Source organism: Dipodomys spectabilis, unplaced genomic scaffold (genome assembly GCF_019054845.1).
Source record: "Dipodomys spectabilis isolate Male_0828 unplaced genomic scaffold, ASM1905484v1 ptg000783l, whole genome shotgun sequence".
Classification (NCBI taxonomy): domain Eukaryota; kingdom Metazoa; phylum Chordata; class Mammalia; order Rodentia; family Heteromyidae; genus Dipodomys; species Dipodomys spectabilis.
This window is the reverse complement of record NW_024871460.1, coordinates 6467567-6490758: the sequence shown is the minus strand read 5'-3', so window position 1 is coordinate 6490758 and position 23192 is coordinate 6467567. Positions and strand designations below refer to the sequence as shown.

Genomic DNA, 23192 nt, shown 5'->3' with positions numbered 1-23192 from the left:
ATATATATATATATATATGCATATATATATATATATATATATATATATATATGTATTTTTGGGTCCAGTCGTGGGGCCTGAACTCTGGGCCTGGGCACTATCCCTCAGCTCTTCAGCTCAAGGCTAACGCTCTACCACTTGAGCCATAGCGCCACTTCCAGCTTTTTTCTTTTTGCTTATGTGGTGCTGAGGAATCGAACCCAGGGCCTCATGCATGCAAGGCAAGCGCTCTACCACTGAGCCACCTTCCCAGCCCTTAAAATATATTTTACTGTTATTGTAGAGGTGATGTACAGAGGGGTTACAATTACATAACTCAGATTGAAGTGATAGGTTAACCAACAAAGGTAACTAGGAGAAGAGCATCACTCAGCTTACAGTTTGGTAGGAAAAGGAAAAAAAATCATTTCTGGAGGGGAAAAATGTTCATGGGGGGGGAGGTGGGGGGGGTATGGGAAGGGATGGGAAGGGGAAACAAAGAGGAGGCAACAATGCTTGATAAGAAATGAACTCGTTATCTTGCCCATGTAACTGTAACCCCTCTGTACGGTATTTTCACAATAAAAAAAAATGTTCATTTGTTCATTCTACAAATGAGTAAAACAAGGCTCTGAAAAAATAAGGGTCTTGCCAAGATCCTTCGATCTGATAGCAACAGAGCCAGGCCTGAAAGCTATACCCACTTGAGATGATGTAAATCATTCCTAGGATGTAAATCATTGAGCCAATGAGCTAAGTTGTTGGGTTTTTTTTCTTTTTTTTCCCCCTCACCACAATCTTTCTTGTTTAAAAGGCTACAGAACAGTGTTATTATTTTGTGTATCTCCCCTTTTCTCCCTGAAAACTCGACCAAACTCCTAATTCTCTAAAATCTACCATCGGCTAAGTGTCACAGAGCCTGGCTGGAAGGGCCAAGTGTCACTATTAGGATCTGGAGAGGCAGAAACTTAAGTACTGATCCCACTGAACCACTAACAAGCTCTAGGAACATAGGATCTTAAGATTTTTTCTGTTTATTAAATTGAATAATAACAGTATCCATCTCCTAGAACTGCCATGATGATTTCATGCCAAGTCTTTAGCTTAGTGCCCAGAACACATTATAATTGCTCAATACACATTCATTGGTGACTTTGGCTAGCAAAGTGTCCTGTGGTTCAACCCTTCACCCCTCTGGGCTCACAACAGAAGTCTTCTGTGCATCATTTTTGAAAGCCTTTCCCAGAAGGAGCTTCTTGTGAAACACTCTATGCTTGGCCCATCTGCAAATCCAACTACCATCCACTTCAACTTTTCACATTCTGCTCTCAGAAAATAAAGACAGCTCCTATGTATATTTTTCTTTTCTGGAGAAATCAGTGAACACCTCATCTTTTTTTTCTCTCCTCTGAACTATCTAGTCCCAGGAACTTTACCTTTTTATCTTTAGAAATGTCTCCATTTTTTCCCTCCAGTGATGAACAGAAGCACCTCATGTCCTGAGATGGTGATGATGATATTGTCAGTATAATATTATGAATGTTGTACTCTGTATGTTCAAAGCACATTCATATGCTTACCTTCTTGATCCTAAAACAACTGGGCAAGGCAGGAGGGCAGGTAACGCCCCACATAAAGAATGTGAAACTGCAGAATACAGAACACAAGAACACTGCAAAACCCAAATCATGTCCCAGGTCTCCTATGTGTATTACCTGGCTTCCATTTCTAGAATGTAACCTACTTTAGTAGCTATATAGGGAAGGAAAATAAGATGCTGAGAAGAATAGTATATGTTCAACTTCTTCCAGAAAGGCTTGGGGGGAGCTGGGACTCAAGTCTATATTCCAAAGTCAATAAGCCCAATCACCAGTTTACCAAAGATTTGTTTCATATTTGTGACTAATATGACCTTAAAATCAGAAACTTCTGACTCATAATCCATCATACCTTTCCTTGAGTAATTTATTCAGTCTGTTTTCATTGTTCGGGCACTGAAGCTATGTTCACGATGACTAAGACCGTCACAATTCTCACACAACTGCTTTGTACTTGTTCCCTAGTCCCAACCGCCTGTGTTTTTGCTACCTGATCCATACTTATGATTTTAGAGTTTTTAAACACAGAGCAAATGCGGAGAAAAGTAGGAGATACAAGTGTTGTCTGAGTATCCAATTCATTGTCACATCTGAGTTTCTAGGTGGATTCTAATGATGGTCACATCCCCTTGGAGAGAACTTGCATAGGATTACATTTGAGTTCTTCAATTCTTTCTCATTTTCTATTTGTTTTAAAGGAGATGATGGGGAGAAAGGAGATCCAGGAGAAGAGGGAAAGGATGGTAAAGTGGGACGCAAAGGGCCAAAAGGTAGGTAAAACTGACACTATAATATAGAAATGTTCTCTTTCCTGGACCTGGTGTTGGAAATCAGCAGTTTGATAGTGCCCTGAGGACACCTTTAATTCATTCACCATCGCAGAAGTTCTGAGCTTTCCTGTCAATAAAAATAAGACCTATTCTGCAAATGCCATCATTAGGACTGCAAAGATTAGGGAATTCTATGAACCCACTGAAGTATCCTTTGGGAATATGTAAGAAATGATGAGTTTTAAGAAACATCTGTGGGTTGATGGCTGGGTCTCCTGTCAGAAGCTGCAACCAAGCTAGGATCTTTGGCTGGCCTAGAGTTTAAGGAGGGAGCTACAAAAAGTGGCAGACAGAACTATTTGGTACATTGATCCATTCATCTTTGCCCAAGATCTCTTTATTTAAGACCTCCTTCTTTATAGAACTAAATAGCATAATGGGGAGAAATGGAGGGTTATGGAGGAAGTAGAAGCAAAACATATCAAAAGACTATGAAAGCTATTAAAGGATATATTTACTGTAAAGCCAGAAGTAGGTCTCACTTGCACATTGCTCTGGATTATGTTCTGAGCATTTGATTCTCTGCCAACCGCTACCCATATGGTTTGCCTGGACCACTTAAAATCTTGAACTATTGAATTTTATTAGCTTGTAATGATTGTAATGTTTCATTGTGATATGCCCATATAGGCATACAATGTTCCTTACTCAAATTTGCCCCCTCTAATATTTTTTCTTAGTATCCTTCTCCCTCTCTTTTTAATCAAGCAATTTTAGTGGTTTTTATGCTGATAAAGTACTTCAGTCCTATTCCCCTCCCATCACCCTCTCCTTTCTCCTTTCTCCTAGCCCCCTCCCATTGATTTCTTGCTCCAAGAATCCCATTTTTGTGTTTATGTCATATTTTTTCAGCCTAGATTCTGCACATGGGAGAAAAATGTGTGATGGTTGTCTTTCTGAATCTGTCTAAGTTTATCATGAACATTTCTGCTTCCATCCATTTTCCTGCAGAGAACACAATCTCATTGTTTGTATAGCTGAAGAATTCTTTAAAAGGATATAAAGACCTGCTGGCCCCCTAAAGCATCATGTTGAGAAATACTGATTCAATTCAGTATATAAATGTCTGTGTCAAACTCAGAATTATTCTTACAAAACAAAGCTGGTACATATTGTAAGATTTTCATTAAAAAGAAAAAATAAGTAGAAATTTTAGAAGAGCTTAGTGGTGCCAGGAAATAAGTTTTGTATTAAAAACTCAGCAATTTTATGTCCAGTCTCTACACGATGAACAAATGGATCAAGAAAATGTGACATATATATGCACATGTATGTATGTATATAGAGGGATCCATGCACATGTATATACTTGCATATGATATATATATATGTATATATATCATACATGTGTGGATATATGCATATGATGGAATTTTATTCATCCACCAGGAAAAATAATATGCCATTTTCAAGGAAATGGAGAGACCTAGAAAAAATTATGTTGAGTGAAGTAAGTTGATGTTCTCTGATCTCTCTGTTCACTAAGTATCATGATTGTACACGTACTCTCTTCTCCAATTTTAAAGTGACTAAGGCTGTCAAAAGAGAAAACAAAGAATCACAGGGCAAAACCAAAATGAATCTAGAAATGAGTAGTTCCAGAACAGAGTAAAAAACATTTCCACTCATCCCCATTTCTGACCTTTAGATTAAGCATTCTCTGATGAGCATTCTCTGATATGGTCATTCTAGAAATACTGCATCAGTAAGCATTAAAGTATCATCATGTCTAGATTAGCATCATCCCTGACATTTTAATATATAAATGATAACTTTGAAAGTAGATAATATAACAAAGGGTTTATATATTGGCTATCACAAATGGAAAAATATGCTTTTTGCTGTTTCCTAAAATCTTATGATATAAAGATGTCACGCTTTGCTTTCTAGGACTCAAAGGAGAACTCGGAGATAGAGGTGATCAGGGCAGTATTGGCAAGTCTGGGCCGATGGGCCAGAAGGGTAAATTGTCTTTACTATTTTCCAGTAGCAAATGAAACAAAATTGTGCACATCACATACTTTTAAGTCTTTTATGTCATGAAAACAATACTTTGTTCTTTTTAAAATAATATTTTATTATTATCTTTAGTAGTTGTTGCCATTTAACAGAGCACTTTATGAATATGTCTTGATCAATTCACCTCTTTCAACATTCTCATTCCATCCCTTCTCTCACTCGTCTTAATTTTGTAGGATATACATTGGATTCTTGACTGCATTTCCCCCTCTTCTCCTCTTTATTTATCTATCTCCTTTTACCTTGCCCACCTCTTTTGAATATCTACTTCCTGGTATTTTATTTTGCTCAGCCTTGATTTGATCTTCCTAAGGAATTACACGATTTGAGATCTCTCTTGACTCTACAATACCTTAGTCAATACATTTGTATACATGTTCAGATAACCCAACGTATTTGTTTATGAGTTTGCAAGCTAAATCTAGCTTCCTCATACAAGGGAAAATGTGGATTCTCTGTCTCTCTGGGCTTGTGGTACTTCACTTAATATAATGTTTTCTAAGTCTTTTCATTTCTTTACAAATGGTACAATACTATTCTTTCTCATGGATAGTAAACTTCCATTGTGCATATATACCGCATCTTGCTGATCTATTTATCCATTGAGGGGCATCTGAGTTGGTTTCATACCTTGGCTAAGGTGAACAGTGCTGCAATAAATGTGGCTGTGCTAGTGGCTTGTAATCTATTGGATAAATGCCCAAGAGTTGAATGGCTGGATCATAGGTAACTAGTTCTATGTTAATTTCAGGGACAGTGCCTAGGTCCTGAGTTCAAGCCCCAGGACTGGTACATACATATAAAAAAAAAAAAAAAGAAGAGTTACAGAAGCCACTCATGGTCCACATATCCTGCTACAGACTGTGTCCAGTGGTTTTATCATGAAACTAGGAAAGCTAAGCCAAAGCTTATTCCTTCATCACATGGATTTTTATCAAAACCTAGGAGAACCCTTAGCAGTGGATTCACCTAGCCATATGTCTTGGTAAAATTTGTAAAGTAAAATATTTTATCCCCGACTAATTAAAAATAATGACTTTCCACCTTTTTATGAATTCCCTTCTAAAATAGACTATCTAGAAATATCTTTCCTAATTGCCTCTCCCCATGATAATTTGTCATAATCTATATCTTATTTTTAAAGACTTATGTATGTAAATATAAAATATTTATGCTTTACATATTTTTAAAAACACATACACACATAAAACCAACTAACATTGCATCTTTGAGGTAATATTACCTCCCACCAAGCATGAGTTAAGACTGCCATCTTCTTTTCCACCAGCTTCCTTCCATCATCCTTCTAGTACTGAGTAGTTTGAAGCAGATACAAATATTTACGAGTGTTTTAGGAGCTATCTCAGATGAGCTTATATGGTGAAATATTTTAGACTGAATGAGATATACTTATGAAGTGTGAGGTTACTTCCATGCACAGTTAAGTTATTGATAACAAGTCCAAAGTAATCATCTACAAGAATACTAACACTTACTGTACAAATCTGTCTAAAGCCATGATACAAACATACTAAGCCAGAGTTCTGGGACCTGCAGAACAAGAAATGCAGTAATGCTTGGTAAGAAATGTACGCATTATCCTCCCCATGTAACTGTAACTCCTCTGTACAGTATGTTCACAAATAAAATTAAATTAAATTAAAAAAAAAAAAAGAAATGCAGTTGTAAAAATAGAAGCCAATCTTGAAAATTGTAGGGCTTTCTTCTGAGATTTGACTGTATTCTTAATTTACACATCAATACTAAGCTTCAAAAGTGAGAATAATTGTGATGTTTAGTGATGGAGATGAAGTCCAGACTTCTGTTACAGTTTTTATAGGAAACTGGCCTACTTAGGTTAATCATTCTGATAACTAGGACTAGCTGCTCTCCCTCAAATCAAATCATATTTGAAGGAATAGGGGATGTTCCAAATTAATAGGACTTTAGGAGTCATGCTGTGGAACAAAAGAGGATCCCCCTAAACTAAGCTATGTGTTCTACACTCCATTTGCCACAAAATACACATACATTTATAAGTAATAAGAGGCTAAGAGGCTCCAGTAGAGTTGATATTTGAGGCTTGCCGAGAGTAGTAGCCCAAGAATATGTCCTGTATTTTTAATAAAAACTCCAGAAAACTTGAAAAGCGTTAATTAATAACATACCTTTTCATGTTGTTAAAAGTGTAGCAAAAGCTGGGCACTAGTGACTCCCACCTTTAATCCTAGCTACTCAGGAGACTGAGATCTGAGGACTGCAATTCAACTGGGGCAGGGAAGTTGGTGAGACTATTTTTTTAAATATTTATTTATTATTGTGAAAATACCATACAGAGGAGTTACAATTACATGGGCAAGGTAATGAGTACATTTCTTATCAAGCATTGTTGCCTCTCCTTTGTTTCCCCTTCCCATCCCTTCCCATCTCCCCCTCCCTCCCCGCCAAAGTTGTAAAGTTCGATTTGTACATCTCCATTTAACTACCAGAAAACTGGAAGCAGAACTGTTGCTGTGGTAGAGCGCTAGCCTTGAGCAAAAAGAGATCAGGGACAGCACCTAGGCCCTGAGTTCAAGCCCCATGACTGAAAAAAAAAGAAATGTAGTAAAACAGAAATAGAAGAAAATATACTTAATCATAAAAAGGAATGTCAGTAATAACAAAATCTATTTAAAATTATATTCAGTAGTGAAATACTAAGAGTGGGAATGAAGTTAGCACAGCCTTCTATCACAAATTCTTTTTTTCCTTTATATATATATATATATATATATATATATATATATATATATATATATATATATATAGTAAAGACACTATACAGAGGGGTTACAGTTACATGAGCAAGGTAATGAGTCCATTTACTGTCTAACATTGTTACACCCACCTTTATTTTTCCCTTACCATCCCTTTCCTCGCCACCTCCCCAATTCCTCCTTCCCCACTCCCAACCCTTCCCCCCGCCCCCGCAAAGTTGTAAACTTCTTTTTCAACATACTGTCTTGTACATCTCATTGTTACAATGTGTCATCCTGTATCCTTTTTTCAGCATTTTGTTATTTCCCACTTTTAGGCATTTACCCAAACAATCACAAACAAGGTTATACCAAAGCTACCAGCACAACTATGTTTATCACAGCATTATTCAACATAGCTAAGATATGGAACCAACCCAGATGCCCCTCAGTAGATGAATGGATCAAGAAAATGTGGTGCATATATATATTGGAATTCTGTGCCTCCATCAGAAAGAATGACACTGTCCCATGGAAAAACTTGGAAAAAATTATCTTAAGTGAAGTAAGCCAGACTTAAAGAAGCATAGGTCCCATGGTTTCACTTATCTACAATAACTAGCATATGTCTAGGACAAGCAGAAGAGGTCAAAAGCTATATACATATGACCATATAAGATGATTTTAAGCAAAATGAACCCCAAGATAGGAACACAAGAGGTTTTATTTTTGTTGCTGTTCTTTTTAATGTACTTAGAATGCACTGTGTGATTTTTTTTGTTTCTTTGTACTTCCCCCATGGCAGAACCCCTGTTGTCACTGTATTTGATTCCAGTGTCCTGCATCTTGTATATACAGTTTTCTAGCACAAATTCTAATCAACATTTGGCAACGAGAATCTAGACAGAACAAAAAATATGAGAAAAAGTAATACATTTATTCAATAGTTGAAAAACAGTAGGAAGAGGGTCATTGTCTACAGATAACTTATTCCATGCCTAGAAAATTCAAAATAATCCACAGGTAAACTATTTGTAATAGAGAAGTTTGTTAGACAACCACACAAGAACATCTATTTTTGTTTCTATGTAGAAATAATTCAAGCAACAAATTAAAACAAAACATTTATCATATTGTCAAATTATCAAACCTACTAACTTGCATAATGCCTCCACAATAAGCCCAAGAAAATGATAACAAAATAAAGTATTTCTAAGAAAAGGGAGGTAAATCTATGTTATGGGCTATAAGATTGAATAATATTAATGTACTTAGGCATCTCAAATTGATCAATAGATTCAATATCATTTCAATCAAAGTCCCAGAAATATTAGTTTGGAAATTGATAAGCCAATTCAAAATTTACGTGTAAATGAAAGAGATTAAGAATACCCAAGATAGACTTGAAAAGTAAAAACAAAGGTGGAAAACATAAATTACTGAAGTTGAACATTTATTATGAAAGCAAACCATTAAGATAATGCTGTGATAGACAAATAAGGCAAAAGAAATTGATAGAAGCAGAAACACTGCCAAACTTGACTTATACAGGTTGAGTTTGTTCTGCAATGGGGAATGATAAACCTATTGTCAAGGTCCTGTGTTATCAGTATCTTCATGTTAAAAATACGAATTTGACCACTTAGGTAGCACTCTAAAAGCCAGTGGCTGTACATGTAAACCTTTGTAGACATGAAATTGAAAGATAAACCAATAATGCTTCTAGAAGTTAATTACACAGTGGGAGAGTGGAGGGGGTGTGGATGTGGTTGTGCATGATGAACCTGGAGCTTGAATTCAGGGCCCGGGCTCTATCCATGAGCATTTGTTCCTAAGGCTAATGCTTTACCATTTGAGCCACAGTACCACGTCCAGCTTTTTCTGAGTAATTTATTGGAGATGGGAGTTTCAAGGACTTTTCTGCCTGGGATGGTTTCCAACCTCAGTCCTCAGATCTCAGCCTCCTGAGTAATTAGAATTGTGAATGTGAGCCACCAGCATTCAATTTTAAGTCTATATTTTGATCCAAGGGTAAGACACAATAACCAAAACAGAAACTAACTAATGGGAATCTAATAAAAGACTTTCCATTCAGAAAAACCACCTCTCTGAGAATGAACAAGAAATCACAGAAAAAGTTACAAGATTCATGGGTATCCAGTAAAAGATTTATATTTAAACAGATCAGGAGAGATGGGTACACCACTGCCATAAAGCTTTTCAGAACTTAAGAACTTCATATCTCACTGAGTCACCGGATATTATAGCCTTTTCCTAGATTTGGATGTGAAATTTTGTCTCCAAGTAAAAGAGTTGGGTTTTTTGATCTTCAGCTAAGTTTTAATCCTCTCATAAGATAAAATGATAGTGGAATAATAGATTACAGAAATCAGCACGGTATGAATAGCTAGGCAAACAAGTAGCTAAACTCTTTTAAGAAAGAAACCATCCAGAAATGATATGGTTAACTAAAATAGTCTTTTTCAGGTTAATTCTTCCTTCAAGGCTCAGGTCCCTAATAGCTAGTATATACCTCTGCTACTGTCCTGGGGAATTTAGCTTGTATGTTTCCCATATTGTTTGTGAATTTTTATCAATAGAAGAATTACTGGGTCTGTTTGCTTAAAAAATATATGTCTTCCTTTGAAATTCTAATTTTGTCTTAATGCCTATTATATATTAGAAACTTTCTAAGTATTTGTGGTATTGAGTATGCAAAAAAATGAGGTAGGACCCAGGAACCAGTGGCTCATGCCTGTCATCCTAGCTTCTCAGGAGACTTAGATCTGAGGATGGCAGTTTAAAGCCAGCCAAAGCAGGAAAGTCAGTGAGACCCTTATCTCCAATTAACCACCAGAAAACCTTCAAGTGGTTCTGAGGCTCAAAGTGGTAGAGTGCTGGACTTAACTGCAAAAGCTCAAGGACAGCATCCAGGCCCTGAGTTCAAGCCCCACAATCACCACCACCACCACCACCAGCAACAACAAAAGAGGTAGGAATGTAGCTCTATGGTAGCACGCCTGCTTAGTCAGCACAGAGTCCTAGGGTTTATTCCTAGAACTGTAAAAACAAATAAGTATTTTTTAAAATGAAGAAAACATATTTCCAAAACTGTGAATTTCTTTTCTACTTCTTATTCCTATGAATACCACTTTTCCTTTAACATCAATTTCTAGCAATGGCTACTGAGATTTCCTTCTCCTCCAGACACCTGCCATCGAAATTTATGAGCTTGTCTTGAATTTTTTTTAAAAAAATGAGATACAGTGCTCTGGCTCACTGGGATTAATTCCATTTTTAATCTGTACTTCAAAATTTATTGTGTTCATTCTGACTGTGGTCCTTCAAAGTTTTTCACTTGACTCAGATTAATCTCAACTTTCTAGGCTGACCTTACTGTTGTTGCTTTCATGGATAAGGTAGCTTTCTGGATGTCAATAGTTCATCTCAAGAGTAAGAAATAAGGATGATTTAATATGGATAAATTCAGTCCCATAGCAAAATAAATGTTTCACTTAAGGTCTATAATCCTTTTACACTGTAAGCATTAGGATGGGGTTTTTGGTTTGTTTGTTTGAATGTGATCTCTAATTCTTCAAAATTAAGACAGTTATTACAGACATATTCCCATCCATGGGCCAAAATAAGTTTCTGTGGATGACTTTACCCTATTATTAGCTTTGCAGAAATGGGTCAGCAAAGCCCAAACCCTCTGTGAACTAGCTAAATGCATGGCATTCCATTCTTTACCCTAGCTCAGAGCTGGGGAACCAATGCTAATGTTGGCTAAGCATCTTCTGAGTCAAGTCCAATACTGATCTCATTTTAAAATAGTCTAACATAGTCTCATAATGATCTTATCATCTGAGGTAGCATTATTTGCATTTAAAAGATGAAGGGATGGAGAGCTAGGGAAATTAAATACTCTGTCTACAGTTAGCTATCAAGTGACAGAGGCAGAATGTCAAGTCTATATTTTGAGGCTTCCATGATCTTTCACTCTACCAACCAGATTGGTTTGATGTTCCAATTTGTCAGAAAGGCAAAAGAATTCATATCAAAATACTGAGTAGTCAGTCTCTCCATCTTCTCAGAGGGAGAGAAAAAGAAGAAAATACATACTAATTTAAAAGCTCTTTACCCCATTTCTTAGATTAGGTTAAGTGCCCCTGTTTTATTTATTTGTTTGTTTGTTTATTTGTTTATTTAGGGTCTGGTCATGGGGCCTGAACTCTGGGCCTGGGCGCTGTCCCTCAGCTCTTCAGCTCAAGGCTAGCACTCTACCACTTGAGCCACAGTGCCACTTCCGGCTTTTTTCATTTTTGCTTATGTGGTGCTGAGGAATCAAACCCAGGGCCTCATGCATGTAAGGCAAGTGCTCTACCAATGAGCCACCTTCCCAGCCCCAAGTGCCCCTGTTTTAATGTAGCCTTCTCTGCTGTAATTCAGGCCTCTTTTTCTTTTCTGACTACCTCAAAGGCTTGTAGTCGAGTTCACTCTATTAGCACATGACAGTGCCAAACTTTGTGTTCTTGTCTGTGTATTTTTATTTCCTTAAAAGCATATGAGCCTTCCAAAGCAAATACTATAGTCTCTTTTCCCACTGGAAAACATCCAAGACTTTCAGTGATGCCTGAAACTAGTTATACTATGCTTTTTCCTATATATACACATTTAGAATAAAATTTATTAAGTGATGTAAGCCAGACCTAAAGAAATATAGGTTGCATGTTTTCCCTCATTCATAATAATTTGAATGTGCCTAGAAATCTACAAGTAAGCCCAATGGATAGTAAAAGACAAAAAAATTATACTTAGGCATGATAAATTAAACAGAACTCTAAACTTTCACACAGTGAGAACAAAGGAGGATATTCTTAGGAGAGGATCACAAGGGCTCAATGTCTATATGCATAGGATCATATAAAATGCTTATTGAAATGAACTCCAAGAAATGGAAACAGAGATTTTTTTTTTAATTGTACTGTTTGCAGTTCTTTCTTTCCTGTTGCTTACCTTTTGTCATTGTTTTTTTTTTATATTTTATTTTATTTGTGAACATACTGTACAGAGGGGTTACAATTACATTGGCAGGATAATGCATACATTTCTTACCAAGCATTGCAGCCTCCTCCTTTGTTTGCCCTTCACATCCCTTCCCAGCTTCCCCCCTCCCCCCCCCCCAAGTCCCAATCCTTATCTCTCCCTCCCCCCGCACCGACGTTGTAAAGCTCGTTTTGGACATGACAACTTGTACTTCTCATTGTTGCAACAGGTCCTCCTGTATCCTTAAACAACTTATTTTTCCCCATCTCCTCCACAAGTTATATTGACATCAAATATAGTGAAAGCAGGAGTTATACTGTGGGGGAGAGACATACAAAGCAACAAAGAGATAATCTTATAAATGCGTTAGAAACACATACATGAAAGAAAGAAACATTAAAATACATATCTAAGGGTTCATTTTCCTAACATCACATTATCTGACCTTTTCCACTTGACTCATACATATACTAGATATTGCAAATAAGGGAAACCATGGGGCCTATGTTTCTTTGGGCCTGGCTTACTTCGCTTAATATAATTTTTTCCAAGTCTTTCCATTTCCTAACAAATGGGGCAATGTCATTCTTTCTGATGGAGGCATAGAATTCCATTGTGTATATATACCACATTTTCTTGATCCATTCATCTACTGAGGGGCATCTGGGTTGGTTCCAGATCTTAGCTATGGTAAATAATGCTGCAATAAACATAGTTGTGCTGGTAGCTTTAGTGTGGTCTTGTTTGTAAACATTTGGGTAAATGACCAAAAGTGGGATTGCTGGGTCATAGGTGAGTTCTATGTGGAGTCTTTTGAGGAACCTCCATACTGCTTTCCAAAGTGGTTGAACAAGTTTACATTTCCACCAACAATGAAGTAAGGTTCCCTTCTGTCCACATCCCCTCCAGCATCTGTTGTTGTTAGAGTTCTTGATTTTTGCCATTCTAACTGGAGTGAGGTGGTATCTCAATGTTGTTTTGATTTGCATTTCTTTTATGGCTAGGGAGGTTGAGCATTTCTTCATGTGTCTATTGGCCATCCTTCTTTCTTCTTCAGAGAAGTTTCTCTTTAAGTCTTTCGCCCACTTGTTTATTGGGCAGTTGTTTCTTTGAGGATTTGTTGTTGGGGGATTTAATTTTTTGAGTTCCAAGTATATTTTAGATATGAGACCCTTGTCCGTTGTATGGCTAGTAAAGATCTTCTCCCAATCCGTGGGCTTTCTATTGATCTTGCTAGCTATGTCCTTTGCCATGCAGAAGCTCTGCAACTTTATGCAATCCCATTTGTCCAACCTTTCTTTGATTTGTTGTGTTTCCGGGTCTCTATTCAGAAAATTTCGGCCTGAGCCAAGGAGACCTAGGGTTTCTCCTGTTCCATCCTGTAATGTTTTCAGAGTGTCTGCTTTGACTTCGAGGTCTTTGATCCATTTGGAGTTGATTCTGGTGCAGGGTGATATATAAGGATCTAGCTTTAGTTTTCTACAAGTAGTTAACCAATTTTGCCAGCACCATTTACTGAAGAGGTTGTCTTTGTTCCATTCTATTGTTTTAGCTCCCTTATCGAAGATTAGATGGCTATAGGTCTGTAGGTTTATTTCTGGGTTTTCAATTCTATTCCATTGGTCCTGAGGTCTGTTCTTATGCCAATACCAAGCTGTTTTGATTACTATGGCTTTATAGTAGAGTTTGAAATTTGGTATTGATATTCCTCCAGCAGTGTTCTTTCCGTTGAGGAGCGCTTTTGCTATTCGGGGTCTTTTATTGTTCCATATGAATTTTTGGATTGCCTCTTCTATTTCCTTGAAGAATGAGCTTGGAATTTTGATAGGTATTGGGTTGAATTTGTAGATAGCCTTGGGAAGTATTGCCATTTTCACGATGTTAATCTTTCCAATCCAGGAGCATGGGAGGTTTTGCCATTTTTTAAGTTCTGTGTTGATTTCCTTTTTCAAGATTTTAAAGTTTTCATCATAGAGGTCCTTCACTTCTTTGGTTAATTTTATTTTTTGTGGGGCTATTACAAATGGAGTTGCTTTCCTAATTTCAGCCACACTTTTCTCATTGTTGACATACAGAAAGGCCATTGATTTTGGGGGGTTAATTTTTATACCCTGCTACTTTGCCAAAGTTTTGAATCAGCTTGAGTAATTTGGGCGTGGAGTCTATGGGATTCTTTAAATACAAGATCATGTCATCTGCAAAGAGGGAGAATTTTATTTCTTCTTTCCCTATTTGGATCCCCTTTATGTCTGCATCTTGTCTTATTGCTGTAGCTAGGCATTCTAATACTAGATTGAAGAGAAGTGGAGAGAATGGACATCCTTGTCTTGTTCCTGAGTTAAGAAGAAATGTTATTGCTTTTGATTTTTGTACCTTTTGTCTTGTATATAAATTTATCTGACTTGAGGCAAAGAAGGGGAAACACAGAATGGTGGGACAAAAAGTGAACTAATTCAGCATTGATATTCACTAGACACTATGTTAAAATGAAAGAGGGATTGGGAGGGAAAAAACTGGGAGAAAATGAGGGAGGAGTGACACTGTTCAAAAAGAAATGTACTCAATACTTAACTTATATAACTGTAACTCCTCTGTACATCACCATTACCATAAAACTTATTTAGAAAAACAAAAAACAAAAATGGGGCTGGGAAGGTGACTCAGTGGTAGAGTGCTTGTCTTGCATGCATGAGGCCCTGGGTTTGATTCCAGAGCACCACATAAGCAGAAAAAGCCGGAAGGGCACTGTGGCTCAAGTGGTAGAGAGCTAGCCTTGATTTGAAGAGCTCAGGGACAGCCCCAGGCCCAGAGTTCAGGCACCACGACCAACAAAAAAAAAGTTTAAGTTAAAATTGAACAGAGTAAGGGTGACAACAGTATCAAAAATAGAACAATGATATCTATAGACTCTAATGAAAGTTATGGGAATGTACCTCTCTGTCCTTACCCCCTCACTCTCAAATATCTTATTGTCCTTATTGCCCTGTGTTCATCCTTCTTGTGATGTTCCAAGATGATGCAATGCCTGCATCACACGGTGAGTGAGGTGAATGGCATAGGCACTGTGTCATAGGGTGATGCTGCCACATAAAGCTTCGTTAGATTCAAGCACTGTCATATTACAGCAATCTGTGTGATCTCTGAGATGACTATTAAGTGACTATTGGGTGGATAGCGTATGTGATATGGATATATTGGGAGTTCCATTCCAGGCAGGATGGAGCAGGAGGGCATAGAGCTCCTCAGGATGGTATACAATTTAAAATGTGTGAATTATTTATTTCTGGATTTTTCCATTTAATATTTGGGGACCATGGTTGACCACAGGTAACTGAAACCTTGGGAAGCAAAGTTCCAGGAAAGAGTAGACCCCTGTTCTCTATACTTTGCTGATACCTAATAGCAAACTTATGCAAAACTTGGATCATAACAGAACAGTAATCAATATTTAATACATATTGTAATAAAAGGAATTCACATACAAAGAAAATGTAAATGATAAAAATAATTTTTAATCTGATCAAGATGCACTGTACTCATAGCCTGACATAGGGAATTATAACCTCTTTGTACAACCCCTTAATAATAATCATAATAAATTTAACCTCTATTTATGATCTCCAAGTCCATATTGCTTTTGATGAGAAAGACTGCTGTAGTTTTTCAGTTTTTTGTTTTTTAAATTTTATTCTTAATTGACACATAATTATGCATATTTATGGGTACAGTGTGATATTTTGACATATGTATATGTTGTATAACAATCCAGTTTACATAATTAGCAGATCCATGACCTAAACATTTATTGTTATTTTGTGAGAGCATTCAAAATCTAGCTATTTTTTTGAAGTGTACAATGCCTTACCATTGACTATAGTTACCAACCTGTGCAATAGAACGCAGAACTGATTCTTCCTTATTCTGAATGCATATACTTAACCAATCCCTCCCAACTCTTCTTGCTCCTACTCTCTTCAGCCTCCAGTAACCATTATTCCACTCTATTTCAATGAAGCTAACTTTTAAATTCTACCTAAGAGTGAGGTCATGTGGTCTTTGTTTATCTGTCCTGGCTCTTTCACTTTGATAATATTTTTCAAACATTCTGCCTTCCCTAATTATGTCATTGGTCAACTCATTTGTAAAGCACTGTAAATCAGGGGATCAGAACTGATTGTGTTTGGATATCAGCACTGGAACTTAATTGTTGGCTACCCTTGAACAAATCGCTTGCCTCTCTGACCCTCAGATCCTGCAATTGTAGACTAGAGATAATCACAGTACCTAGCTCATAGGCTTTAATAGAATAATATATGTAAATTAGGCAGAATGATACTTGGCAACTCATTTGCATTCAGTAAATACATATTATCTTTCTTCCACTAATCCATGCTCAAAGTCTATTTTGATCTTTTCTAATTTACATGTAAGGAAATAAAGAGTTTGTTGGCAATAACTAAGATATGAGCAGATCCATCTTCCTCTGAAATGTGTTTGTCATATTTCCATGCTTTTCTCTCAGTTACTTATACCCCCACTAGACCTTTTCCATGCCCTCTCTACTATCTTCTACTGCCAAAGCTTTTGTTAGCCAAGTTTAAATATTAATATTTTCCTTCATCCTTTCAACTGAAGCATTATCTCTTCTAGCTCACTCTCTGTGTTATCTTTGTTCGATGCCTCTTGCACAACAGATCACATTCTATTATAGACTTACTTTACTGCTGTCTTGTTGAATGTAAGTAAAATACTGAGACTTTCCCTTACTCCCTGAAATGCATTCAGATTTCAGTGTGGAATGATTTTTTTTCTTTTATTTGGGACCTAAGTATCTTCTTTGCACACTGAAATTCATTCTGGATTCCAAGGACCTTTTTCACTTGTTTGGGGAACATCTGAATATCTTACTTCACTGGAAAAAATAAAAGGCCACAGGAGCCAGTTTTGAAAGGCTCTAGAAATCCCTAGAGTAACAGCAGGCATTTCTTCTTTGATATGTAAGGGACTTCAAATGAAAAGCACTCATCAGATGATGCTAAGAAGACTAGTTAATGGGCCCCCTCAACATAAGTGACACAAAATGCTATATAGTTTTTGGAGTGAGGCTTATGTGTTCTTCCTACTGCTAGGAAAGGGTAAAATTAGGCAGAACTTACATGCTGGCTTACCTCTCCTTCATATTAGTATCTTGGATCAGATGCCCAGTTCCCTGACTTGTGTCAAATTGTTATGAGAGTAACCCCACACTCCTAGCCTAAGGGCTATACCCTGTGTTCACCTTTCAAAAGTTTTTCTTATTCTTCTCCTACATCTCCATTGAAGCTTACACCTCTGTTTTACTTCTCTTTTGATCCTAAAGCCAAACATTTTCTCTTATAAATCAGAAGCTTTTTTTTTCAATTATTGCATCTGATGTGAGTTTCAAGCACAAAACAAACAAAGCAGCATACCTTTTCTCTCTGTTCCAAGAATTCTGATTCTTTTGAGAATTGCTTTATGGATGACTCTGACTGAATAAGAAAAGTACCAGATGCAAAGAGCAAAAGAGAAAATCACCAAGTTTGACATTTCAGTGGAATATATTTGATACGACAATGTAATATTTGATATGACGTTATAGTACAGATATGTGCCTATATCACATTTCTTCTGAAAATTGTGAACTCCTTCATAGAGTTTAACCTTATCTCTCTGTGTATGTTCTCCAGATACCTAACCTAATGTCTTGCACAAAGTAAATAGTAAATATTTGTTGAATTGAAAAAGAATAATATTGTGTTTCTAAATCCAAGCACAAAAACCACACAGAATAAATTGGTGTATACTAAACTCAGACACTGAACTTTGCTAACCAATTGAGCTGAAATTGTAAACCAACAGTATCTTTTAAATTAAAAACATGCTAAGTATTGTATTAGCCTTGTTAAGAATCAGGATACATCATATTACAAATTCAAATGTTTCTTAAGCACCTTGCTGGAATTCAACATTCACCCCCCAAATAAATTAGGACTCCTTTGATTAATTCTGTCTGTGCAACCAATTCAAGAGCAAATTTTATATAGAACTGAAGGATATTAGACAGCAAATTAAATTTGGAAAAGTAGTTCCCCTCATTTTTAGATAGGTAAGACCTTAACTGTTTGATGTAGTTCACCTTTTTTACTGCAGCATGCTTTTTCACTATTGCTATTTTTGTTTTGTTTTTATTCAGGTGACAAGGGAGAAAAGGGGTTGCTTGGCATGCGTGGGGGAAAAGGCAAAGCAGGTATGAAGAGTTCATTTTTTCTTAGACTTCTGACATCATCCCAAATGAATATCCTTTTTAAAGAAAAGCAAAAGCCCTTTCTGTATTTAACATTTACCTTGAACAGAGGAATGATGAGAACCTTCCTTTCTACATATGGATGACTTTCCAAGTCCTGAAGAAGAGACACACTCTCCATCCCTGAGAAGCTTAGTGTAAAAAGCAAACCCAGCACATCAGAAAACACTTCCTCCTCTCCAGGACCCCAAGGAGAGTCTACACCAGAGCCTGCCCAAACCTCATTTTTCCTAGCATTTCAACCAAATACTGGCTGTGGTTGGCCCGCCCACAAGCTGGCTTGACCCAGAAAGGACTCCTGGTGACAGCTACCTGCTCACCATGGACCAGATAGAGTCCCTCTTAGTCCAAGGGTCTTGTTTCCAATGTGTTACATGGGGAAAGAAGGTAGATTATTTGGGGCCATTTCCCTTGTTTACTTTCACCCTGATCTAGTGAAGACTAATTGAAGGAACTAATTTACATTCTTTCTACTTACCTAAAACACTGTATAAGTTAAACCTCATATTTATTTTTCTCCTTGGCCAAAAACCATTTGCTTTTATTTTCATATTACTAATGGAGGGAAAAGAGGAGATTTACATGAACCAACCATGAATTTTAGATCATTTGTCCCCTCATTGCTTTTCTCTCACACTAATGGTGCTGAGTGGCTGCAAAGCTAGATGAGGAAAGAAAATCAATGACTACTTAAAGTCACGGTTAACTCACAGACTGGACTTTTGGCTTTTCAAATTGTAACCTCAATCTCTATACAGGATTTTAACAGTCCTTGAAATGTGCAAGCTATACTTCATATGGGTAACTAGAATTAACATTTGATTCAATCACGAAAAGTTTCTTCTATCTTGGGAGAGCCGTGTGAGCTAGTGAATAATGCAGTAACAGAACAGAAGTCTGGTCGCAAGCGTGTTTGGAGGAAGCTGTAGAGAAATTTATTCTGAGGTTGAACAGACAAGTTCTGTGTTCAACAAATATGACAAATGGTCTACAAAGTGTGTGGGGGTTTATCATATTGATTCTCCTTTTTAAAAAAAATCTAGTTTGGAATGCTTTTTACCTTATTTCAAACATTTTAAAAAGTATTTTCTGAATTTCTAAAACATAAAATAAATTAAGAAATCTTACTTAACTTAAAATGTTCAATATAGACTCATTTCCAGAACAATCTTGTGAGGCTTGAAAAAGAGAGAAGATACTAGAAAGAGAGAAAAATGTTCGTTCCAACTGGTCTGCCTCCCAACATGAATTCCCCATTCTTGTCATTTACAAGGTACTATCTGTGATTGTGGAAGATACCGGAAAGTGGTTGGACAACTAGATATTAGTGTTGCTCGGCTGAAGAAATCCATGAAGTTTGTCAAGAATGGTAAACACATTTTTCTTTTGCTTTGTGCTCTATATCTATCGGTTTAGTCTTTCAAAAGCACACTTCCTAGATGGAAATACCTGGGTTGGGCAAAAGCCCATTGAAATAGCATCTCTAGCTTAAAGGCTCTTAATTATCCACTCAGACTCCAGGATTTTCAAGTATTCTACATAGATTCATCTGTACATTGCCTACAAGCAGACAAAGGTATTTTCCTAAGAGAAGGGAATGGAGAAAAGAGACAAATTTAGAGAGCTATAACTTAGGATGAAAAAGGGATAGCACAAGTTACATAGAGATCCTATTTGAAAAAAAGGAGAAATGGTAATGACAACATTAACTACTCTGTTAAGTACTTGGAATAGTTTATAACTAATACCACTGCCTCATGAGACTTTACAATAATTGTCATGATAAGGGTACTATGCTTAAATTGATCCTTTTTAAAGAGAAAAAAAGCACCTAGTTCATAGGCACACACCTAGTGAACAGTGGAATAGAAATTTGGTCCTTGTTCTTCAACCAATAATGCAGATATCAGTATGAACCGGGGCTTCTCTAAGTTTTGCAACTTAGCCATTTTCATTAGCCTTTGTCCATTTCCTCCATAATAATGAGCAGTAAAGTCTTTAAATTAAATTAAAGTCCTTAGGTATTTTATTCTGAAACTGTTCTTAAGGGCCCTGTTGTAGTTACTATTACAAGTGATTTCATTTTGTAATGTTTTTACTTAGTGTTGTCCTGATATATATATTCATATATATACTATATTATATTATATGTTATATATTATTATATTATTGCAAACACAGGAATACTGTCTTGTGCTCATAGCCATCTTGTAATGTTAAAGACATAGCAAATACTCTATATTATTTAGTCACTTTAATTAAAGCTCTGGTTATAATGCATATTGAATTTTCTATGTCTGATATGATATAGACTCTACCAAGAATAAGCCAGACCACATAGGTACAATGTAGAAAAGTTAGTTTGCCACATTTTACTGGTTATGGATTTCTGTGTGAATACAAGTTGTGGATCCCAAAATGTATATATACATGTCCAAGTGTGCATGCCCTCATAAGAGCTCAGGATGATTCTGGGTCGCTAGTTCTCACCTGAAGCTCAGTCTGTAGCTCAGTGTTCCTGCTGTACCAGGATGAAGTAAGCATGATCTCAGTCCACATACGTGTTCACAATACAGGAAAGGGCCCTAACGTGGCACATACTCACCTGTATATTATTTTATATCAGTTCAATAAGCATTGTCTATCTCCTGGAATGTTCTAAGCACTGAAGTTGAGGAGTTTCAAAGACATGGACATTGTCTTGACATATTCATGGGTAGGTAGAGGAGACACAAATGCAAACAGTTAGCACGCTGAGTGCTCTGCGAGAGGGAGTGAAAGGACACGGGCACAGGGCTGCGTTCCCACCACTGCTAAGCGCAGAATCCACGCTCACGCAGACCTAACAGACAAGTCCAAATCTGACAGGCAAAGTGTCGTAAGAAGACTTTCCAGACATCATAGTGGTGAAAATGAAAGAGAGCCTGGTTTGGGGAGAATATGGACAAATAGAATAAACATGATGATTACAAAAACAAAGAAGCAATCAAATGAGTGACGACCTCACAACAGGGTCTCGCAAAATGAATTCCTGAATCCTAAATAAAGAAATTTAAATCTGTTGATAGTATGGATGCCAATGCCTTTTCCCTTTTCTAGATACATAATGCTATTTTTCTCCTCCCTGCAGTCATAGCCGGGATCAGGGAAACTGAGGAGAAATTCTACTACATTGTGCAGGAGGAAAAGAACTACAGGGAATCCCTGACCCACTGCAGGATCCGAGGTGGGATGCTAGCCATGCCCAAGGATGAAACGGTCAACAACCTCATCGCTGACTATGTCTCCAAGAGCGGCTTCTTCCGGGTGTTCATTGGGGTTAATGACCTTGAGAGGGAAGGACAGTTTGTGTTCACTGACAACACTCCATTGCAGAACTACAGCAACTGGAAGGACGGGGAGCCTAGCGACCCGTACGGTCACGAAGACTGTGTGGAGATGCTCAGCTCGGGCAGGTGGAATGACACCGGATGTCATCTCACCATGTACTTTGTCTGTGAGTTTGTCAAGAAGAAAAAATAAGTTATTTTACTGCCTACTTAATTTCGTCTTTCTCTGTGACTTACCACCACCTTTATTTTTATCCATCCTTGTCTTTCCAGTTACACTGTTTGTTCTGATGCAAAGCGCCCAAGAAACTTGAAGCTGAGCTTTGCATTTTCCATCACCATGCAATGCATTGACACAGTTGATGTTCTCTTACGTATCATTGACCCCACAGCACACCAGGTCCAGAGGAAGGGAGTTTGGATGAATGAATGAGTGAAATGAATGAATGAATCTCTGTCTACATCTCACACGGAATGTTCTGGTTTCACTGGCTCTACCAGTTCTACGTGGAGCCCTATTCACTGTGGACAGTTGCACAGTTGGTGGGTGGTGTTGATGATGATTAGGCTAACTGGCTGTTGCTCAGAAGTCAAACATAACTAGGAAGGCCTCCTGTGAGGACAGACCAAGTATTAGCTATTTTGGAACTCGATTGTTTGGCCCATCACACATTATGACAGTAACCATCCTTGAAAGTTCCCCATTTCATATAAGAACGCCTCAACCCTAGACCTTCGAGTGACCTTAGAGTAATTTAGGAGCGTGCTCTAAATCATGTGGATCCCAAAGTCTGTCTTTATCGCTTCTGCTTAACATGCAGCCATTTTCTTTGGGCCCCAAACTTCAACTCAGATCCCTTAACAGTACTGCTGTGACTTAAGTCAAACGGAATTCTCAAAATCAAAATGGAAAAAAAGAAAAAGACATTTGTGCCTATACAGAATATTTTGTCACCTTCATGCTACCTGTCCCTCGCCAGTCACTTGGCTCTATTTTTCATTATCGTGAGTTTATTCATATAGACTTCCCTCTCTTAGAGCATGGAGAATGAGGTAAGGGAGGTTGTAGATCCTTCATGAAATTCTGTTGGCTTCAAGTTGCTACTGTAGTTAAGCCTCCAGGCCCCTCCTCCTTGTTTGTAAAATGTCACTCATGGTGAGCACTTGTGAAATGCCCTGTACTCCTCATATATTTATATTTTATAAACTGCATACTAGTGATATCCTTTCTGACACTTTGACATATCACAGAAACGTTCCAAACTATTTGGAGTTTGGAACATTAGTAGAATCTACATGTACTGAATCAGTAGAATTCTACCCTGAATGGC

General features: G+C 37.3%; 1 protein-coding gene across 2 annotated transcripts in view; it reads left to right on the top strand.

Annotated features, from left to right (window-relative positions):
• Window positions 1–22086, top strand: part of Colec10 (collectin subfamily member 10) — a 37943-nt gene extending 15857 nt beyond the window's left edge. The window contains exons 2-6 of one of the 2 annotated variants that reach the window (XM_042673103.1): window positions 2276–2347; window positions 4298–4369; window positions 18422–18475; window positions 19806–19901; window positions 21663–22086. In XM_042673103.1, the coding sequence (XP_042529037.1) occupies window positions 2276–2347; window positions 4298–4369; window positions 18422–18475; window positions 19806–19901; window positions 21663–22054 (686 nt within the window). In that variant the 3' untranslated portion in view covers window positions 22055–22086. The remainder of the gene's footprint in view (window positions 1–2275; window positions 2348–4297; window positions 4370–18421; window positions 18476–19805; window positions 19902–21662) is intronic. The other variant, XM_042673104.1, reaches the window with a different exon arrangement.
• Window positions 22087–23192: the final 1106 nt, after the last annotated feature.